At 36.9% G+C, this 20876-nt stretch overlaps 1 protein-coding gene across 5 annotated transcripts in view; it reads left to right on the forward strand.

Annotated features, from left to right (window-relative positions):
* The window catches only part of SYNE2 (spectrin repeat containing nuclear envelope protein 2), a 319917-nt gene that overhangs the window by 149396 nt on the left and 149645 nt on the right, over positions 1 to 20876 (forward strand). For all 5 annotated transcript variants that reach the window (XM_025442804.3, XM_025442803.3, XM_025442805.3 and 2 more), the window contains 7 exons: positions 1243 to 1445; positions 1899 to 2018; positions 2116 to 2407; positions 3597 to 3748; positions 5055 to 5364; positions 7048 to 7212; positions 9876 to 10217. In XM_025442804.3, coding sequence (XP_025298589.1) covers positions 1243 to 1445; positions 1899 to 2018; positions 2116 to 2407; positions 3597 to 3748; positions 5055 to 5364; positions 7048 to 7212; positions 9876 to 10217 — 1584 coding nt within the window. The remainder of the gene's footprint in view (positions 1 to 1242; positions 1446 to 1898; positions 2019 to 2115; positions 2408 to 3596; positions 3749 to 5054; positions 5365 to 7047; positions 7213 to 9875; positions 10218 to 20876) is intronic.

Genomic DNA, 20876 nt, shown 5'->3' on the forward strand with positions numbered 1-20876 from the left:
GCATTTCATGCTTGATTTGGGCTCAGGTCATGACCTCAGGGATGTGGGACTAAGCCCCACATTGGGCTCCATGCTGGGTGTGGAGCCTGCTTAGGATTCTCTCTCTCTGTCTCCGTCTCCCTCTTTCTCTCCCTCTCCCCTCTCCCCACTTGAGCTCTCTCTCTCTTTCTTTCTTAAAAAAAAATATAAATAAAAAGAATTACTTTGACTTACTAATTTCTCTACAATGTTTCCAAACAAGTGACTTTTCCCCAAATATTTTGAAACTCCATATTTACTGGGTAAGGGTGAGAGTGACTTAAACAAGGTCTATTTTCACACCTATTCTAAGATGCTGTTTGACTTAGTGTTCACTGGTAAATCTAGTCAAGTTAAAATTATATTTGTTAAAAAATAAAGGTCTTATCTAATGTGGACTTTGAAATCCCTTTACTTTCTTGAGAGAGAGGTCTCTTGACTTTTTATTGTTTTTTTCTGAGTAATATTTCCTTTAAAAAAATCTCAGTGAACTTTAAATCAGCTGGCTGAAGTGTAGTAGAGGGCAGCCCAGAATAAAAGTAATGTGCATAGGGGCATTTAAAATGCTTATGGCATCCTTAAATCTTGATCACTTTAGGCTAGATTATCTAGTACTTTAGTGTTGATGATTAGTCATGCTCTCAAGCTTCTGAGTAGTGCTGAATGTTCTCTGTTTGAGTCCTTGCTTTGATGATACTGTTCTTTATTGATAGAATTGCCTTTCTACTCTTTTTTTTTAGTTTAAATTCCAACTTTTTTTTTTTAGTTTTTTTATTTTTTGCCTTTAATTTTGCCCATTGTATGAGTCTTAGCAATTAATGCTCAAATCTTGAAACACAAACATTGAAATAAAATTCTGATTTGGACAAAGTTAGATAGAGAATCATGTATTTAGTTTTACATGTTGATTAGCAGAAGGGAGTAAGTATTTAGAAGCTGAGGAAAGAAAAATGCTGCTTTCCCAATCTTATTCCTAATGACTTTCATGGTGGTCCTGCATTATTTTGCTTGATGCTATTTCCAATAAGTCAGATGTATACACACATTCTACAACTAATAGAAATCATCTTTTGATCATTTGCCATTGAAGTTAGCCGTATTTACATAGCTCTTCCTCTAGTGGATGTTTAAAAGGTGGCACGTCCACATACGGACTTGGAAAAGTGATAGAGGCCATGCTTCAACTTGCCAGTAGAGCATCATTGAGTTTCTGTCTTTCTTAAGGATTTCTTGACTCTTGAAGGAAGAGGCAGTAAAATACAGCAGGTGGGAACTGTACTGAATCATGTGAAGAAGCATCTACCAAAAGCACATGTTAAGGAGCTTAACAGTTGGATTATAAATCAAGAAATTGAATTGGAAAAGATGGACTCCATTTGCCAGACCCAAGCAAAGGAGCTTAATGACCACTTGCAGCAGCTACTGAGGTAGGAAATAAAGGTGATATTCAAATAACATGTTTTCTAATGGTACCTTTATGTGTTCAGTGCCTCAGTACAGCTAGCATTAGGATATACAATACATAGAAATTTCACAAATAAAATACATATTTCCAAATCTAAGTTTGTCTCTAGGAAGATAGAAGTCAAGAGAATTCTTTAAATTATCTAAAATGGTAATAGTTAAGGGGAGAGTCCAACAGTGTTTTCTGTTTGTTTCCTACTTTTTATGATACATTTGTGTAGCTCATTGCTTTATAGAATCCCACTATAATGCAGGCTGGTATTGTTCAGATTTTAATGTTACAAATTAATTTTTCTCTAAAGAATAATAAAAAAAGGTAGTAAAAACCTGATTAGCTTATAAAATTCATGCTAACCTTCTCTTCTTAGAACACTTTTTGCTTATTTTATATTTTAACATATGTAATGTCCTTTTAGACTCCAGGATGACCACAGAAATCTGAGCAAGTGGCTGACAAGTCAGGAAGAGAAATGGATAGAAATGGAAAAATCAGGAGAGAAAACTGAGCTTTTTTGCGAAGCTGTAGCTGGAAAGAGGTATAGCTGATCTTGTATGAATTTATTTTCTGCTAACACAGTTTCTTACATGATGTTGTGGCTGCTATAAACTTTCAATAATGTTTGGAATTTACAGGGAACAGTTTGAATCTATGGCCCAGTTGAACAGTTCTTTGAAGGAATATGGGCTCACTGAAGAAGAAGAAATAATAATGGAATCAACACACTTGATTGATAGATATCAGACATTTTTGAGACAATTATGTGAAATTGATGAAGAGGATAAGTTACCTCCTACAGAGGACCAGAGCTTTAATGATCTTGCACATGATGTCATTCATTGGATAGCAGGGATTAAAGAGTCCCTTATGGTTTTGAATTCATCTGAAGGCAAAATGCCACTTGAGGAAAGAATCCAAAAAATAAAGGTATAACTGTGGAAACTAAATTTCAGAGGTCAAAGTGAACAGAGTGAGCTCTAATTTTTAAAAGATTTAGAGGAAAAACTGCAAAGATTTGTTTCTTAATGGAAAGCAGCAGGATCATTGTGGAATGGTTGAAGCATTCAGGTGACTGAGCTTACAAGATAGAAGGGCTGTGATGTATCTAAAATTATTTTAAAGCAGACAGAAGAGAGAAGGCATATCCTCTTTGTAAGGGCAGTGCCTATGGGGCTATGGTGGTGGGAGTTTGCTAGGATATAAAAAGAATATATGTCAGTACAGAGAGGCATCAGCATTATCAAGGCCAGAGCTGGAGAGGAACTCTTCTTCAAAGTGAATATGTATGGTTCATAAAGGTTATTAGATATCGAGTGTGCCATGTGGTTCATAAAGGTTATTAGGTGCTGAGGGAATTGCAGAGGGCAGGGGAAACCTCCAGCTCCTTCCAGCCCACTTTTTATCTAAGGAGAGATTCAATAGACATGGCTAGTTAAAAATACAGGGGACAAAAAAAAAAAAATACAGGGGACAGAAGCATATGTGCTCAAAAGGAACCCAGAAGGATTGAAATTACATTAATCAAAACATTATTGCAGGAGGAAATGGTGATGAACAGTGAGCTATAAGGGTTGATGAGGCTAACTGAAGTGATTGGGATTATATGTGAAAGGTTTTCCAGGGGAAGTGAATCTGGAGTAAGTAGCATTTCCAATAAGGGAGGAACTTGATTGTTTAGAGCAAAGGAGGGAAGGAGAACAGGGAATGGAAATTAATTATGTAGTGGTGGAGGGATAAGAGTTGACATGGGGCACTGCATTTTCCTGTGGAAAGCTGTAAGTCTCATCTTGAGTATATAAAAATGTTGTGTTTGGGTTGTTACCCTGACCCTCTATCTATAAATAATGGAATGGATAGGAAGAGGGTTTGGGTCTTTTGGACATATATCTTATTTGAAGGCAGTTGAAAATCAAGAGGAGAGCAGAAATGCAAGGACATCAACCTGAAAAATATTTATTGAGAATCAATTCCATAAATGTGAAGGAAATATTGTCTTTTGGGCATATTAAAAGATAATTTTGAAATTTCTGCAATCAGAATCTAAATAAAAAGATATCATATGTACTTTCCCTATATTACGCAAATGAGGTTCTACGATCTTTTTTATTTAACTCAGGAAATCATTTTACTAAAGCCTGAAGGGGACGCTAAAATACAGACCATCATGAGTCAGGCTGAGAGCAGCAAGGCTCCGTTGGCTCCAAAGACCCTTACTGATATCAAGAACCAATGGGACAACACACTCCATTTAGCCAACACATATCTAAGGTAAAGGGCAATGCCTTTACTTTCATGACTTTTCATTGCACAGTGAAGCCATAACAAGTATGTTTTGTCTGCCTCCTGGATTTGTATATAATATCTATTGGAGAGAAAAAGTCGGTAATGTCAGGGGCATCCACAATGTCAGAGGCAGAAATGAAGATGAATAGTTCTCTGGATCAGATAGGAAGTACAGTCATAGCTCTATGGCAGTGTTTACTTTGGCTGGTTCATCAAACATGGAATTCTTGGTAACAAATTAACATTGTCTATGATTCCACTTTCAACACTCTGCTTCTTACCAAACACCCCATCCCCCAGACAATTTCAGTGTCTGCATGGTATTACTGTAGAATAATTATGCTTTTAAAAATATATTCTAAGAGATCCTTAAATGTGTAAACCTTGTAAATGTTGTCTGAATTCAGTGGACATAATTCTGGTGAAAATTCTTAATTCATATGACATCTCAAATGATACATTTACTGTTTATTTATTTATTTTAAAAGATTTTATTATTTATTTATTCATGAGAGAGAGAGAGAGAGGCAGAGACACAGGCAGAGGGAGAAGCAGGCTCCATACAGGGAGCCTGATGTGGGACTTGATCCTGGGTCTCCAGGATCAGGCCCTGGGCTGAAGGCGGTGCTAAACCGCTGAGCCACCGGGGCTGCCCCATTTACTGTTTAATGGAAATGGGAATTTTATATTTTTTCTGGGAAGACAAACAGATCAAAACTAAATTTAAGTTATAGAAAGTACAAACCAATATACTGAATGATTATTTATTTTCCTTACATGAGAAAGAAAAATATAAGATTATATAATTCCATTTAGGTATAATCAGTATAATGGTTTGGAATCTGAATTAGTAAGTGTTTGTTCTTGGGTCGAATTATGGAACAAAAGTTTTTTTTAGTAATACTGCAAATAACGTCTGTCTTGATTTCTGGGCTTAACTTAATGCTACCTAGAATTCCATAATGCCAAAAAAGTCTTTGGGAATCATTTATGTTAGTGTTATTTTATTTTTAAATTTTTATTTATTTATTCATGAGAGACACAACAGAAAGAGGCAGAGACATAGCCAGAGGGAGAAGCAGGCTCCATGCAGGAAGCCTGATGTGGGATTCTATCCCGAGATTCCAGGATCATGCCCTGAGCCATAGGCAGATGCTCAACCGCTGAGCCACTCAGGCGTCCCATTATTGTTATTTAATGTTTTTTATTATAATGTATGTTGTCCTATAGTATGTGAAACGCATTCCAACTTGCTAAGAGTCGTCATTTCTAAAATGTTTGTTCAACGTAGCCATCAAGAAAAGCTTCGACTAGAAGGAGAGAAATATTTGCAAAGCAAAGAGGACCTGAGGTTAATGCTCACAGAACTAAAAAAGCAACAGGAAGCGGGCTTTGCTCTGCAACATGGTTTGCAGGAGAAGAAAGCCCAGTTAAAAATTTATAAGAAATTCCTCCAGAAAGCACAAGATTTGACATCATTGCTAAAAGAGTTAAAGTCTCAAGGAAGTTACCTATTAGAGTGCACTAAAAATCCCAACTTCAGTGAAAAGCCTTGGCTGGAAATAAAGCATCTCCACGAAAGTCTCCTCCAACAGCTACAGGTGACATGGTCAAATTGAAATTTTAAATGACTGTCATAATTATGCATGATTTTGTCATATTTTGTCATATTTGTATACGGAATGATTTTTTGTTCTCTTGGAAAATCAAGAACTTTTAACATTTGATTTATCATTTTTAGATATAAATATTAAATCCTCAAGGATGGAGGAATCAATCCATCAGTTTTGTGCTAGAGGAATCCATTGCATATTGTTTGATGATGACATTTTTTCTCATCCAAGTTCTCCTTTTCAGTAGTCAAAGGGTTAAGATTTTTAAAAAGATTTATTTATTTATTTGAGAGAGAGAGAGAGAGTACATGTGTGCATGGGATCAGAGGTGGGCCAGGGGGATAGAATATCAAGCAGACTTCTTGCTGAGATGGGAGCCAATGCAGAGGTCAATCTCATGATGGAAGCCAAAACCAAGAGTTGGATCTTTAACCAACTGTGCCACCCAGATGTTTTTAAGTATCTGTCTGAAAGTGATGCTGTCAAAGTGATCCATACATCCATGTATCCATCATCTATCCTTTGGAATAATTTACAGCTGATCCTTAAACAATGTGGGGGCTAGGAGTGTTGAGCCCCCCTACAACTGAAAATTTGCGTATCACTTTTGACTTTCTGAAAACTTAACTGCTGATAGCCTTCTGGTGACCGGAAGCCTTACAGATAACATAAACAGTCGATTAACACATATTTTGCATGTTATATGCATTACAAATTATATTCTTACAATAAAGTAAGCTTTATTGTAAAGGAAAGAAAATGTTACTAAAAAGATCATAAGAGGAAATACATTTACAGTACTGTACTACAAAAGACCTGTGCATAAGTGGATTCATACAGTTCAAGGCCATGCTGTTCAGGGTCAGCTGTACATTCATTATTTGGTATAAACCTCATCAGTTTCCCTCTCTTGAGTGGTCTACAGTGAAAGAGTTAAGAGATCAATGTCAGCTTGCCATGAGGGAGTATATTCTCATGAGAATTGTCTATAATTCTTTGCATACTGGAAGTTAGATTAAATGTAAGGATTATGTGGATAAGAAATCCTGCTAATACAGATTCTAGGACATGTGCAGAGGTAAAGAGATACTCACTTGACTGTAAGTTGTTGAGCTTAATAATTATTACTTTCCTGATCAGATATGGCTACCCTATTTTCTTATTTCAGGAATAGAACTTGAAGATGGGTTTGCTCTTGAGTTAGGATTACTTTTTCCTAACACACAATGTTTGAATTTAATTCTTAGGAAAGGAATGTGAGGTTAGGCTGATCTCATATAGTCTCATTTCCAACTGTGGATATTTGGTTTTACTAAGAAGGATAATTAAGGGAGCCACTTTATTATGGGTATTTGTGATTTGATGATATAATTTGAAGCGTTTATGTTTTGTAAACCTCTTAAGAAATAAATTGTCTTCAGGAATGAAATGAAGGCAGAAAATCATGGGATAAACATGTGATTTCAATAAGCCATTTTTTGGGGGGAGGAGTTGATTTTTCATTGAAATACCTTAACTACTAAAAACTTTACTTAAGAACTCTGGACAACTTATGGCCCTATTCCTGTTTCTAGATGAAAACTCATAAAACAAGTGTTTGTGAACAATTTATTTTCTGAGTGAGAAAATTCAGAGGCATAATTGGTGAATTGTCAATGGTTTTATTTTTAGGATTCTGTGCAAAAATTGGAAGGTCACGTTCAAGAGCACCACTCATACCAGGTTTGCGTCACAGATCTGAATACTGCATTGGACGATATCTCCAAGGAATTTGCCAGTTTTTCTGATAAGCCTGTGGATCAAATAGCAGTTGAGGAAAAAGTGCAGAAACTGCAGGTATTAAATAGTGTCTGGACATGATGGACATCAAAACAAAATCAATATTATTTACAGTGAACAAATCTGCATCTTTAGTCAGAAATCCAGTTATTCTTCAGAAGAGTAAGATAATTAAGGTTCTGACTAGTTGTAGAGAATGGTAATGTTATTCTTTAGTGACCAAGTCCATTTATAATTTGAATTGAACATTTTTCTGCACTGCAGACCATCAGAGACAGCTCTACCCATGACCAGTCTATACCTCCTGGAGATCTTTGTTTCAAAGACAGCACAGTGATTCCAGGAGGTACTACTGGGAAGTCAAAAAATATATCTGATGCCACAAGACCAAGGGGGGAAATCCTTCAGTTTTGCATTCTTTATCAAGGGTGGATGGGAGTTGTATAATTTTTACCTCATTTTTATATGCATGGTCTAAATTAGAGCTCTCTCCAGGTTAGAGCTTCCAAAATCTTCTTCCTCACTCCAACAGCACCTAGCCTCTTAAAATGAGGATCACAGCCTTTTACCCACATCCTTAAAACACCTTCCTTAAAAAAAAACAAAAAAACAAAAAAACAAAAACAAAACAAAACAAAAAAAAAACAAACCTTCCTTAGATTCTCACTCTTTGCTTAGCCAACATAAGCAAGCCTGAGAGCTGTCTTCTAGAAGAAAACAAAGTAAAGCATTTTTTCAGCTACTTCTTTGATAGCTCCTTAACTGGAGATTCCGTGGGGTGAGTCTCAGAGCAGCATTGCTGGCATAAGTGTGGGAATTCTTCATCTCTTTCTCTTTTTTTTCTTCCAGTTTTTAAACTTATTTAAGTAATCTTTACACCCTACATGGAGCTCAAACTCACAACCCTGTGATCAAAAGTCTTATACTCTTCCACAGAGCCAGCCAAGTGCTCCCTCATCTCTTTCTTTTTGGGACCTGGGAATCAAGCAAACCTTCTCCTCCATGGCCTGAGATTGTGACAGCGCTACCTCCCTTTTTAACAGTGATCATTTGACAGATGTTAAGGGCTCATCATGTCCAAGGCACTGTTTGGGTGCATGGATAACTGTTTGGGTGTTAGACATGAGCCCAGCTCAGGCTTCTCCTAAAAAATTAACATAGAACCTCTATTATAGGTAGAAGGAATCTCAGAGGCCATTAAGTTCAGGCGCCTCATTTTATATCTGGTAAGCCAGGTTCTAGAGACATGAAGGACTTACAAGGTCACCTTGGTGACATAACAGAGTAGGGGCTACAGCTCAGGTCTTCTGATTCCGCTGGACATCTCTATTTGGATGCTGTACACTTATCTGTAGTTTAGTATGTCCATAAAACAACTCATCAACTTCCCTTTCTCCATCTCTCACCTCCTTAACCAATAGGCCTGCTTTTTCTTCTGTGTCCTCTGACTCTGTGAATATCTCTACCATCTCTCCAGGCTTCACTCAGAAACCTGGCTATCCGTCCTTTCCCAGACTCCTCAATCTAGTCAGAGACTAAGTGCTGTCTCTTTCATCTCTAGAATATCTATAAAATGTATTCCTCCTCTAAGACCCCTGTTATTGCCTCTTTAGATCAGGCTCTCACCTCACATACCCCTGCATTAATTTCCAAATGGGCTCTCTGCCTGAACCTGCCACCATCTCCATGGCAGTGCCCCCATGGCTGCACCCCGACCATTCTAAAATGCGATCTGGAACTAACTCCCTTCTTCCAGCTTAATATATTTCAATGACCTGTGCATATTTGTTAGCATAGATCTCTTCACATTCTATTACAATTGTCTGTTTATTTCTGTGTCTCTCTCACTCTTAGAGTTATCTGTTTACTTCTATGAGGAACCTGACACAACTATATTTTATTCATCTATGTATCTTCAAAACCTATCATAATAAGGGTGCATGGCTAGCTCAGTTGGTGGAGCATATGATTCTTGATCTTGGGGTTGTGGGTTTGAGCCCCACATTGGGTGTAGAGATTACTTGAAAAATTTTAAAGATGAAAAAAACCTGTCATAATATTTGCTGCTAGTTGAATGAATGAATGAATGAATGGATGAATACTGTATAGTCTATTAGGATAGTGACTAACAAATACTGTATAGTTCACCTAGTAACTTTAAGGCTTATTCTATTTCAACAGTAACGTCAGTAACCACTGAACACATTAGTTCCTTAATTTCCTTTTAAGTCTTGAGTTCTCAAATCAGCCTGATCTGTTCATGCATTGAGTAAATATTGATTGAGTTCCTGCTAAATTTAAGATATTGCATTAGCTAGATTGATTTAAGCTTTGCTCTGAATGGTAAATATTAATACTAGATTCATGCAGGTATATTCTAAATGATTTTTTAAAATTCTTTTCAAGCTGTATCTTGAACAAAATATATGCTTAGCAAATATATGTTGACTGCCTCCTATGTTCTAGGAACTGCGTTGTGAGAATTTTCTCTGTTACTTCTTATAAACTTCTAGTATCTTATACAATCTGTGAGGGATTTTGATCTGGGATGCCACATTGGTTTAAATTTTGCCCAGAGTTTCTTCTTTGTGATATGAATTGGTGAATTTTTTATGCTTTCCACTAGTGGAGGAGAATCCTCTGGGATTTACAAAAGCCTATTAACTCTTGTGACCATTGAATGGAGGTACTTTTTGTGACAATCTTTTCTCCACTTACAGGAACTAGAGAATAGACTCCGTTTACAAGATGGCATATTAAAGAAGATTTTAGCTTTAGCAAAATCCATCAAGCAAAATACATCTTCAGGAGGACAGAAGATTATTAAAGATGATATAAAGTCACTTAAGTGTAAACAAAAGGATTTGGAAAACCGGCTTGAATGTGCTAAGCAGGAGTCAGAAAATTATCTCAATAGCATTCTCAAATCAGAACGCTCAACGGAACAGAAAGAAAAGTTTCCTCTGCCAGGCAGAGAGAAGGAGGTCACTTCTGATGTGCAGGAGCCCACTCAGGACTCAGCTGTGCCTGAAAAGTTTGAAGAAGACCGAGAAATAAACAAGGTAAGTGCTTGTGATTGCATCTCTAAGGCATCGTGGCTGAGAATGAAGAGGTGTTGGGCTCTGAAGAGAGGGTGGTGAATCAAGCCTTCTGATTTCATAATTAAACCCTCAATGCGCTGGCTATTTATGATGCCCACTTGTAAAAAGAGCCCTTAGAAAACTGTCCAAGATTTCAGTGGTGAAATATTACTGTTTAATCTGTTAAAATGTCAGTCATCAATTTAGGTTGATTATTCTCTCTGATATGTAATCAGGTACAGTTTCCTGGGTCAAGTGCACAAAGGCAAATTAGAAAAGGCAAAAGAAAAGAAAGTGTGTTCTACCCATTTTCTGAGAAAAAAATTCCCAAGAACCCTACTTTTTTTTCTTTTGGTTGATTTTATAATGAAATCAGAGAGTGTTTGAAAGGATAGGTTCCTTTCGTTTTCTTCTCCTGTTAACCCTATCCTGCAAATGCATTTATAAATGTTGTCAGATCATTTGGTGTGAGAACATCAACATTCAGGTTCCTCATTTTCCCCTGGGGAGAAGAAAAAAGAATGCTGTTTTGTTTCATGCTGACCAACCAAATGGGTACATTTTCCTATGGCTCTTAAAGTTCTTTCTCACTGGTTAAAGATTGAATGGAAGAGGTGCAAAGAACCATCCAGTCACCCATATTTGAAAGCGTCTTCCTGATAGGCAGCCTCTCAGAGTCCAGGGTCCAGTGTGAGAGTAGCAAAGGATAGACCATTTAGGTGTGAGTTCTCATCTCAGCTTTTTATGGAGTACGTGATCGATAGTGATGAAAAGAATGTACACTTCTGTTGTTTTAAAACAGAAATGCACGGGGATGTTTGGGTGGCTCAGTCAGTTAAGTGTCTAACTTTGGCTCAGGTCATGATCTCAGGGTCCTGAGATTGAGCCCCATGTTGAGCTTCCTGCTCAGCAGGAAGTGTACTTCTCCCTTTCCCTCTTCCCTCCTCCTGCTTGTGCTTTCTTTCTCTCTCTCTCTCAAATAGATAAATAAATAAAATCTTTTAAAAAACCCAAAATAAAACAGAAATGTATGGAAGATTATAGGAAACAGCATTCTCTAGGGTTGGTAAAATAAAACCAGGTTAAATGCCAAAGGAGCACCTGTCTGGCCATGAGAAAAGACTTATAAATCCCACAAGCAGTGTTAGATATTGCTAATGAAAATGTCTTAAAGAATGAAGGGCCCATGCATGTAACTCTTGAATTATGTGAATAAAAGAAACTTTTTTTAACAGTATTAAATAGCAGTAGATAAGTAAAAAAGAAAAAATATCTGAGTGCTTTCTATCCTAATACATAATGTTGCTAAAGGGAATTGCTAAATAACTTTTAAAATTAGCTTCTCAGACCCATTTTGGCTGTGAGCTCCCAAAATTTAATAGAGCATATTGAAAATTAAGTAAAGATCATAATCCAATAAGAGTTTTTATAATTTATTAAGCTTTTACTTAGTCTTGAATGATGAATTCTTTATAATTTATGGTACTTCATTAAAATATTTTTAGGTAAAACAAATATATTGTAATATACATTTTTATTTAATTTGTGATGTCTTGTGTAATGGTCAGAAGATTCCTGTGTTTGTGAAGGAGGAGATAAGCTACTTTTAAATCTAAAAAAATGATAGGGGTACTTAAGTCTTCAAATAAATGTCACTGGTTTGAGATAGAGGAAGGTGGTTCTAATTTTCTAGCAATATTTTATTATGACTTTTTACTCTTTTGTGTTATGAAACTTTTTTTTCCCCCAGCATTTGTACTTTTATTTTCCTTGCCCTAAAAACTGGCTGTATTAACTTTATTTTATATAACATTAGACTGTGTAGACCACGAACAATTTTAATGTTGAACAGCTACTAAAAGTGTTCAAAACATGTGTAAGACACAAGTGTAGAAGCTTAAACAGGAGTCTCTAAATAACATAAAAGCATAGTGTACTGAACTCTAAGTCTGATTAATCAAAAACTATTGTGATAGTGAAAATAAGCACTTAATTCATTAAAAATGTTTATTGATGCCTCTTTTGTATTAATCATTCTGCTAGAATAGGGGCATACAGTTATCACAATTTAAAATTTAACACTAATTAGGTATTTAATTAATGCTAATTTCACATGCCTTTTTGGAATCTGGAGGAGCTTTTATCAGATTATTTAAAATCGCCTCCAGAAGAATTTTTAGGAAAATTTTCTTTTTTTTTCTTTTTAAGATTTTATTTATTTATTCATGAGAGACACACAGAGAGAGGCAAAGACAGAGGCAGAGGAGGAAGCAGACTCCATGCAGGAAGCCTGATATGGGACTCGATCCTGGGACTCCAGGATCACGCCCTGGGCTGAAGGCAGGCGCCAAACCGCTGAGCCACTCAGGGATCCCCAAACATTTTTATTTTCTTCTACTTTTTACTTTAGTAAGTTTTATTTGATCTTAGAGTTTTGTTGAAAGTATGATTGCATTTTTCAAAAATTGCCATTATAGCATGTATGTATTTGAATCCCTTACCAAGAATTTCATTTTAGATGAAATTTAGGGGATAACTTATATATGGACCTTCAGCTGACTTTTTCTTTAATAACAAAATATTAAGGCAAACCTGGAGGCAAAAGAAATTACAACATGCAGACTGAAGGGTTATGATGCTTGTGATCCAGTATCATAGTATTTTTGTAGAAGTGAATTTCTTTCTTAAAATTTTTTTAAAGATTTTATCCATCCATTCATAAGAGACACTGAAAGAGGCAGAAACATAGGCAGAGGGATAAGCAGGCTTCCTGCAGGGACCCGATCTCAAGTCCCTGGGATCATACCCTGAGCCAAAGGTAGACACTCAACCACTGAGCCACCCAAGTGCCCTTAAAAGTGAATTTCTAAGAGTTTTTAAATATTAAAAGACAGAACTGCCTTCCACTTCCCCTTCCTTTTTTTTTTTTAATTTTTTTTTATATAACATTTTTTTTTAATTTATTTATTTACGATAGTCACACAGATAGAGAGAGAGAGAGAGAGAGGCAGAGACACAGGCAGAGAGAGAAGCAGGCTCCATGCACCGGGAGCCCGACGTGGGATTTGATCCCGGGTCTCCAGGATCGAGCCCTGAGCCAAAGGCAGGCGCCAAACCGCTGCGCCACCCAGGGATCCCCCACTTCCCCTTCCTGTATAGATGAAGTGAATAACACATTAGGATATGATAAAAATTGAAGACTGACTAATCTCTTCATATTTTAAGGTATTCAAAAGGGAAATAATAAAGAAGGAAAAAAGAAAAGTAATACATTCTTTGTTATTATTCTGAAAACTCACAAAGCAACATTACAAATCAACTGGTATTAAAGACTCTTGCCCCCTCCTTCCCAACCTACATGACATAATTGCTCCTAAAAAAAAAAAAAACAAACCTTTTGTCTATAATTACTTCTTTGAATTCCTTGTCATTAGGTGTAATTGTTAGTATGTCTGAGTTGTTTTTTGTTCTTTTCAAAAATTTCTGAGCATTTGTAATTTCAATGATTAAGAAGGCATCCATAGAGAAATTCTGGAAAGTAGATGGTCACAGATACAGGCAAAATATGCAGGGTGTCCAGCTCTAGGTGAGTGACCAAAACACAGTACTGGAATGAGAAGGAAAACCACTTACTGAGTAGAGAGATTTCAGTTCTGGAGTAAATGATGTCTATTTTTGGTGTTGTTTATCCTTATAACTCAGTAAAAAAAAATTCTAGTAGGACACATAGTTGGGCCGAATGCCAACTGTGTCTTCAGTGTGCACTACTTTGCTCTTTTTGGCCCATAATCAAATCTTACTTCTTACTCCAGAAGTATTTTTCATAATCCAAGATTTATTCCTTAACAGGACAAGTGACTGACATAGTGTACATAGTGTTGACATCTATGAGCAGCATGCATTTGGGAATATGTTCTGAAGTTCTGAAATCTTAAGCTGAGGGACCTTAGAAACTTTTTAAGCTAGCCCTTGTATTTCAAGTGAAGGAATTGAAATCAGAGATATTTATTGGCCAAGTTCATATTCCAGCAGCACTGGGACTAGAACCCATGTCCTCTACCCAACCTGATGCTCGTTTGCTTATCCCACCCTTTTATTGAATGTATTATGTGGGTTGTTCATTGAAGCCTTATATATGCTAATGTGCACTCTGACCTCAGTGGACCTCTTGCTGTGTTCTTGTGCCTATTTTGAACCTTCTCTACTCTCAGTAAACCCAACCAAAGCCTGTTGCTGTCATTCCTCGCAGATGTCTGCTCAACAACAGCTACATAGGCGGATCCTCAATTTCTTTCTACTCTATAACCCACAGATGATTCATCTTAACAAACAAAAACTAAATAAAATTCTTCTTTTTTTTTGTCTAATATGACTTAATCTACACATCTATTCTGTAAAAATGTATTGAGCAGACAATGAGAGTTCAATGGTGAGCAAAAATAGACATGGTCTCTGTTCTCATTGAGCTAATCTAGAGGAGGAGGCATACATTAATCAACTAATTAACTAATAAGAACCTGATTACAGGAACTTAAATGAAGGAACACATTTCCGTGGTAGTCTGCAATAAAGAAGTCTGACCTGAGCTGTAGTCAGGGAGAGCTTCTCTAAGGAAATATTTTAACTGAGCCCCGAAGGGTGGGTTGGAATTAACAGAGCTCAGGGCTGAATGTTGGGAGCATTTTTGATAGAGGAAGCAGAATTTCCTCTTGTGGTGAGAGACAGTCTGAGGAGTTAGAAAGGGTGGAGGACAGAGGAGAGGGACCGGGCGGAGGCCTGAGAAGTAGGCAAGGCTGGTTGAGTCACAAGTGCCCTACAGGTCATGTTAACATTGTAGACATTATGTTAACACAAAGAGGCAGCCGCTGAGACTGTGTTGATCTGCCTTTCAGTTTGTCTCTAGTGGTGAAGATGTATGTTTATCTTTAAATTGTTTTTCACTGCTTCATATTGGAGTGCTTTAGAGAAGAAAGGAATATATCCTCTAGTCTTGTATTATACTATCCTACTGTTGGCAGGTTACAAGTGATAGATTTAGGCTTCTCACTTTCCAGAATTACTATAGGCATGGGGCCACTGCCCCTGAATGGGAAAGGGGAGAGTGAAGCTAATGACAGGCTTACTTCTGCTGGCTGTGTTTATTTGTTTGCTAAGCCAGATACAGTGCTCCATTATGTAAAGCCCACTGTTTTAAATGTTGACCTAAAAGGTTTACTTTGTGAATTAAGACACCTTTAGATGAGAATATCATGGCCCTGCCCTTAAGGAGAGTTGATGATATTCTTTCTCTCACTTCTTATTTCTTTTTTCAAATAGGCCAAACTCTAAGGAAAGATATGTGGTTGAAGAAAAAGTAACATTTCTTTAAAAATAAACATAGTGGGCAATATAACTCGGCCAGTCTTCTGATACAATGGTCATTTATCCACTTTAAATTTATCAACTTGGGGAATCCCTGGGTGTCTCATTGGTTTGGCGCCTGCCTTTGGCCCAGGGCGCAATCCTGGAGTTCCAGGATCGAGTCCCGTGTCGGGCTCCCGGCATGGAGCCTGCTTCTCCTTCTGCCTGTGTCTCTGCCTCTCTCTCTCTCTCTCTCTCTCTGTCTATAATAAATAAATAAATAAATCTTTAAAAAAAATTATCAACTCTAAGAATTCCATTTATGCTCAGAGACTCAATATGTACACTTATTATACTGTTTAAAATTATACTTTTGGGGTCACCTGTGTGGCTCAGTTGTTAAGTGTCTGCCTTTAGCTCTGGTCATGATCCAGGGTCCTAGGATTAAGCCCTGCACTGGGCTCCCGGCTCAGCAGAGAGTCTGCTTGTTCTTCTCCTTTTGTCCTCCCCACTTGTTCTCTCTGTCTCTCTCAAACATATAAATAAATAAAAATCTTTTAAAAATTAAAGTTATACTTTTCTATGAGTTTATTCTAATTAAATTTTAAAAGTTTTAAGAGAAATTCTAGGAATAGTGGGGAAGGAAAGAATAAGATGTTCAGGGGCTTAGAGGTCATCAGGACTCATGAGAGGCCATGTTTTGAATTGGATACTCCATAATAGACACAAGCCTTTGAAAAGTTTGTACCCCAGAAGAAAGGTAGACCAGAAAATCTCTAACCCAGAGAAAGGACTAGGACTAAAGGTGGAAAGAAAAGGTCTCTCATGAGAAATCTAAACTAAACCTATATCTCAAATAGGTTTGGAGTCCAAATCTATACTACTTGTATTTTAGAGTAGCTCAAATCAAGAAATGAACATTAAATTAACCTTTGTACGGGGCACCTCAGTGGCTTGGTCAGTTAAGCATCTGCCTTTAGCTCAGGTCATGATCCTGGGGTCCTGGGATCAAGCCCCGCATCGAGCTCCCAGGTCAGCAGGGAGCCTGCTTCTTTCTCTCCCTCTGTTCCCCACTCCCTCCCCCAGCTCATCCTCTCTCCCCCACCCCTCTCTCTCTCAAATAAATAAAATCTTAAAAAAGTAGACCTCTTCTTTAAAAAATAAATTAATAAGATCAGTCCCTGTATCTGTCTATCATCTATCTATCTATCTACCTACCTGCCTGTCTCCGTGGTATACTTGGAAGAAGTAAGCACAAATCCACATGAAGGGGTCATTTTATCAATCATGCCAAAGGAATTCCCACAGTGAAATTAAAAAAAAAAAAAAAAGCCTGATATTGAGTTAGTATCAATCAATCAATCAATCAACCAATCAATCAATGAAGAACACTGGGACACCTGGATGGCTTAGTGGTTGAGTATCTGCCTTTGGCTCAGGGTGTGATCCTGGAGTCCTGGGATTGAGTCCCACATCACTCCCTGCATGGAGCCTGCTTCTCCCTCTGCCTATGTCTCTGTTTCCCTCTGTGACTCTCCAGAATAAATAAATAAAATCTTTAAAAAAAAAAAATCAATGAAGAACATAAAGTTGCAGTTCACCAGGGAAGAGGCCTCATTACTACAAATGAGAGGAATTACTACATTAAGAAAGTGAGATAATGCAGCAATCTGAAATATAATATACAATAATAAAATGATTAGTGATCTAAAAGATGGATTTGAATCATAAGGATGGATAAAATACTATGAGAAAAAAAGGTAGGATTTGAAAAAGAACCATATGGAAATTCAATAAATAAAAAATTAGTAATTGAAATTAAGATTGCTCTGGCCAGGTTAAGCAGCAAGCTTGACTCAGATTGAAAGTAATTAATTATCTAAAATATATAACTGAGAAAATTACCTATAATTCAATACAGAGCTGTAAAGAGATAGAAAATAGGAAAGAAAGTCTAAGAGACCCAGAAGATGTACTGACATGCTCTAACACAAGTCTGATAGGAGTTCTAGGAGGAGAGAGTATAGAGGATGGAGGAAAAACAAGCCTGGGAATTTTCAGAGTTGAGGGAAAGTATGAATTCTCAGTTTCACAAAGTATAGAGAGCCTTGAACAGGCTAAACAATAAATCAATAAAGCCAAAAAGAAGTATCTCAAAGGCAACCATATTAAAAACAATTATGTTGACAACATATTTCTCAGCAGAAAGCCAGAAGGCAATGTAATAGCATCTGCAAAGGGCTGGGAGAAAGTTATTAACCTTATTCAACTTTGATACCCAGTTGAACTATCATTCTGGAGTGAGGCAAAATACTTAAATTTTCTGACAAAGACTGAATTCATCTATCACAAAACTCACACAGAAGCATATTACAGAAGAACTTAAATGTGAAGAGAAAAATGTTAAAACCTTTGTAAGAAAATATAAAGAATATTTTTATGATCTCAGAGTATAGAAGACGTTCTTAAACAGGCCCTGAAAATAGAAAATAGAATCCAAAACAGGAAAAGTCTGTTAAATTTGACTGCATTAAAGCATTAAATTCTTGTTCAACAAAAGACCTCACATATAAAGTTTAAAGACGATCTACTGGAAAGATAATCATTGCAGTGAAAAAAACTGTTAAGAGATTAGTATACAGAATATGAAAATAAACACCAAAAATCACAAATCAACCCAGTAAAAAATAGGAAACAGATATGCAAAAGTAATTCATAGAAGATTAAGACTCATGGCTAATGAGCATGAGAATAGCTCAGTTTTTGTTTTTGTTTGTTTGTTTTATTTTATTGTGTTCAATTTACCAACATACAGAATAACCCCCAGTGCCCGTCACCCATTCACTCCCACCCCCCGCCCTCCTCCCCTTCTACCACCCCTAGTTCGTTTCCCAGAGTTAGCAGTCTTTACGTTCTGTCTCCCTTTCTGATATTTCCCACACATTTCTTCTCCCTTCCCTTCTATTCCCTTTCACTATTATTTATATTCCCCAAATGAATGAGAACATATAATGTTTGTCCTTCTCCGACTGACTTACTTCACTCAGCAGTTTTTGTTTTTTTAAGTATTATTGACATATAATATCCTTTTAGTTTCAAGTATACATTATTGTGATTTGATATTTATATACATTATTAAATGATTCCCAGGATAACTCTAGTTATCTATCACCATACAAAGTTGTTACAATATTATTGACTATATTCATTATGCTGTATATTACATCCCTATGACGTACTTATTTTATAACTGGAAATGAGTACTTCGTAATCCCCTTTACCTATTTCACCCAACCCTCCAAGCCCTCCTCACTCTGGTAATCAACAGTATCTACAAGTCTCTTTCTGTTTTGTTTTTTAAGATTTTATCTATCCACTTGAGAGAAACAGATGGAGAGAGGGAGAGTATGTGCACACATGAGCACATCCACAAGTCGGGGAGGTGAGCAGAGAGGGAGAAGCACTGGGCAGGGAGCCCGCTATTGAGCTTGATTTAGGACCCTGTGATCATAACTCGGGACAAAGGCACTCCTGTTTTGTTTTTTGTATTTTGCTTTTTTTTTTTTTTTTTTTAAATTAAGTAAGCACTGTGCCTTGTGTGGGGCTTGAATAATTAATGTCAAATCAAGAGTTGCATGGTCTACCAACTGAGCCAGCCAGGTACCCCTCTGTTTTGTTTTTTAGATTCCACATATAAGTGAAATCATACAGTATTTGTCTTTATCTGTGTGACTTATTTCACTTAGCATAATACCCTCAATGTCCATTCATTTTGTCACAAATGATAAGATTTCATTCTATTTTATGAGAGAGCAATATTCCATTGCATATATAGACTACATTTTCTTTATCCATATCTATTGAGGGACACTTATGGCTTCTATACCTTAGTGGTTGTAAATAATGCTGTAATGGCATAGGGATATGTATCTCTTCAAATTGGTGTTTTTGTTTTCTTCAGATAAATGCCCAGAAGTGGAATTGATGGATTGTATGGTATTTTTACTTTTAAATTTTTGAGAAACCTTCATGATGTTTTCCAGTCACTGAACCAATTTACATTCCTATCAATAGTGTATACGGGCTCCCTTTTCTCCTCGTTTTAACCAACATTTGTTATTTTTTGGCCTTTGTAATAATAGCCAATCTAACATGTGTAATATCTTGTGTTCTTTTTTAATTTTATTTTATTTAAATTCAATTAATTAACCTATAGTATATTATTGTTTCAAAGGTAGACTTCAGTGATTCATCAGTTGCATATCACACCCAGAGCTCATTAGATCACGTGCCCTCCTTAATGCCCATCACCCAGTTACCTCATTTCCCCTCCCACTTCCCCTCCATCGACCCTCAGTTTGTTTCCTGTAGTTAAGAGTCTCTAATGATTTGTCTTCCTCTCTGATTTCATCTTACTTTATTTTTCCCTCCCTTTCCTTATGTTCCTGTTTTGTTTCTTAAATTCCACATATGAGTGAGATCATATAATAATTGTCTTCTGTTGACTTATTTCACTTCGCATTATACTCTCTAGTTTCATCTACATCATTGCAAGTGGTAATATTGCATATTTTTGATGGCTGAGTAATATCACTGTGATTTTGATATGCATTTCTCTGATGATTATTGATGTTGAACATCTTTCATGTGCCTATTGGTCACCCGTATGTCTTCTTTGGAAAAAAATGTGTATTCAAGTCCTCGGCCCATTTTTAAAATCAGGTTATTTTATTTTTTAAAATATTTTATTTATTTATTCATGAGAGAATAAAGGATGAGGGAGAGAGAGAGGCAGAGACACAGGCAGAGGGAAAAGCAGGCTCCATGCAGGGAGCCGGACGTGGGACTTGATCTGAGTTCTCCAGGATCATGCCCTGGGCCAAAGGCAGCACTAAACCGCTGAGCCACCCAGGCTGCTCTAAAATCAAGTTATTTTAAATAAATTATGTAAGTTCTTTGTATATTTTGGCTGTTGACCTGTTATTGGGTATATGATTTGCAAATATCTTCTCCCATTCAGTAGGTTGCCTTTTTGTCTTGATAATTTCCTTTGCTGTGCAAAAGCTTTTTAGTTTGATATAGTCCCATTTGCTTATTTTAGTTTTTTTTTAAGTTTTTATTTATTTATTCATGAGAGACAGAGAGAGAGAGAGAAAGAGAGAGAGAGGGAGAGAGAGAGAGAGGCAGAGACACAGGCAGAGGGAGAAGCAGGCTCCATACAGGGAGCCCGATATGGGACTCGATCCCGGGACTCCAGGCTTATGCTCTGGGCTGAAGGCGGTGCTAAACTGCTGAGCCACC

The sequence above is a fragment of the Canis lupus genome, chromosome 8, assembly GCF_003254725.2.
Source record: "Canis lupus dingo isolate Sandy chromosome 8, ASM325472v2, whole genome shotgun sequence".
Lineage (NCBI taxonomy): Eukaryota > Metazoa > Chordata > Mammalia > Carnivora > Canidae > Canis > Canis lupus.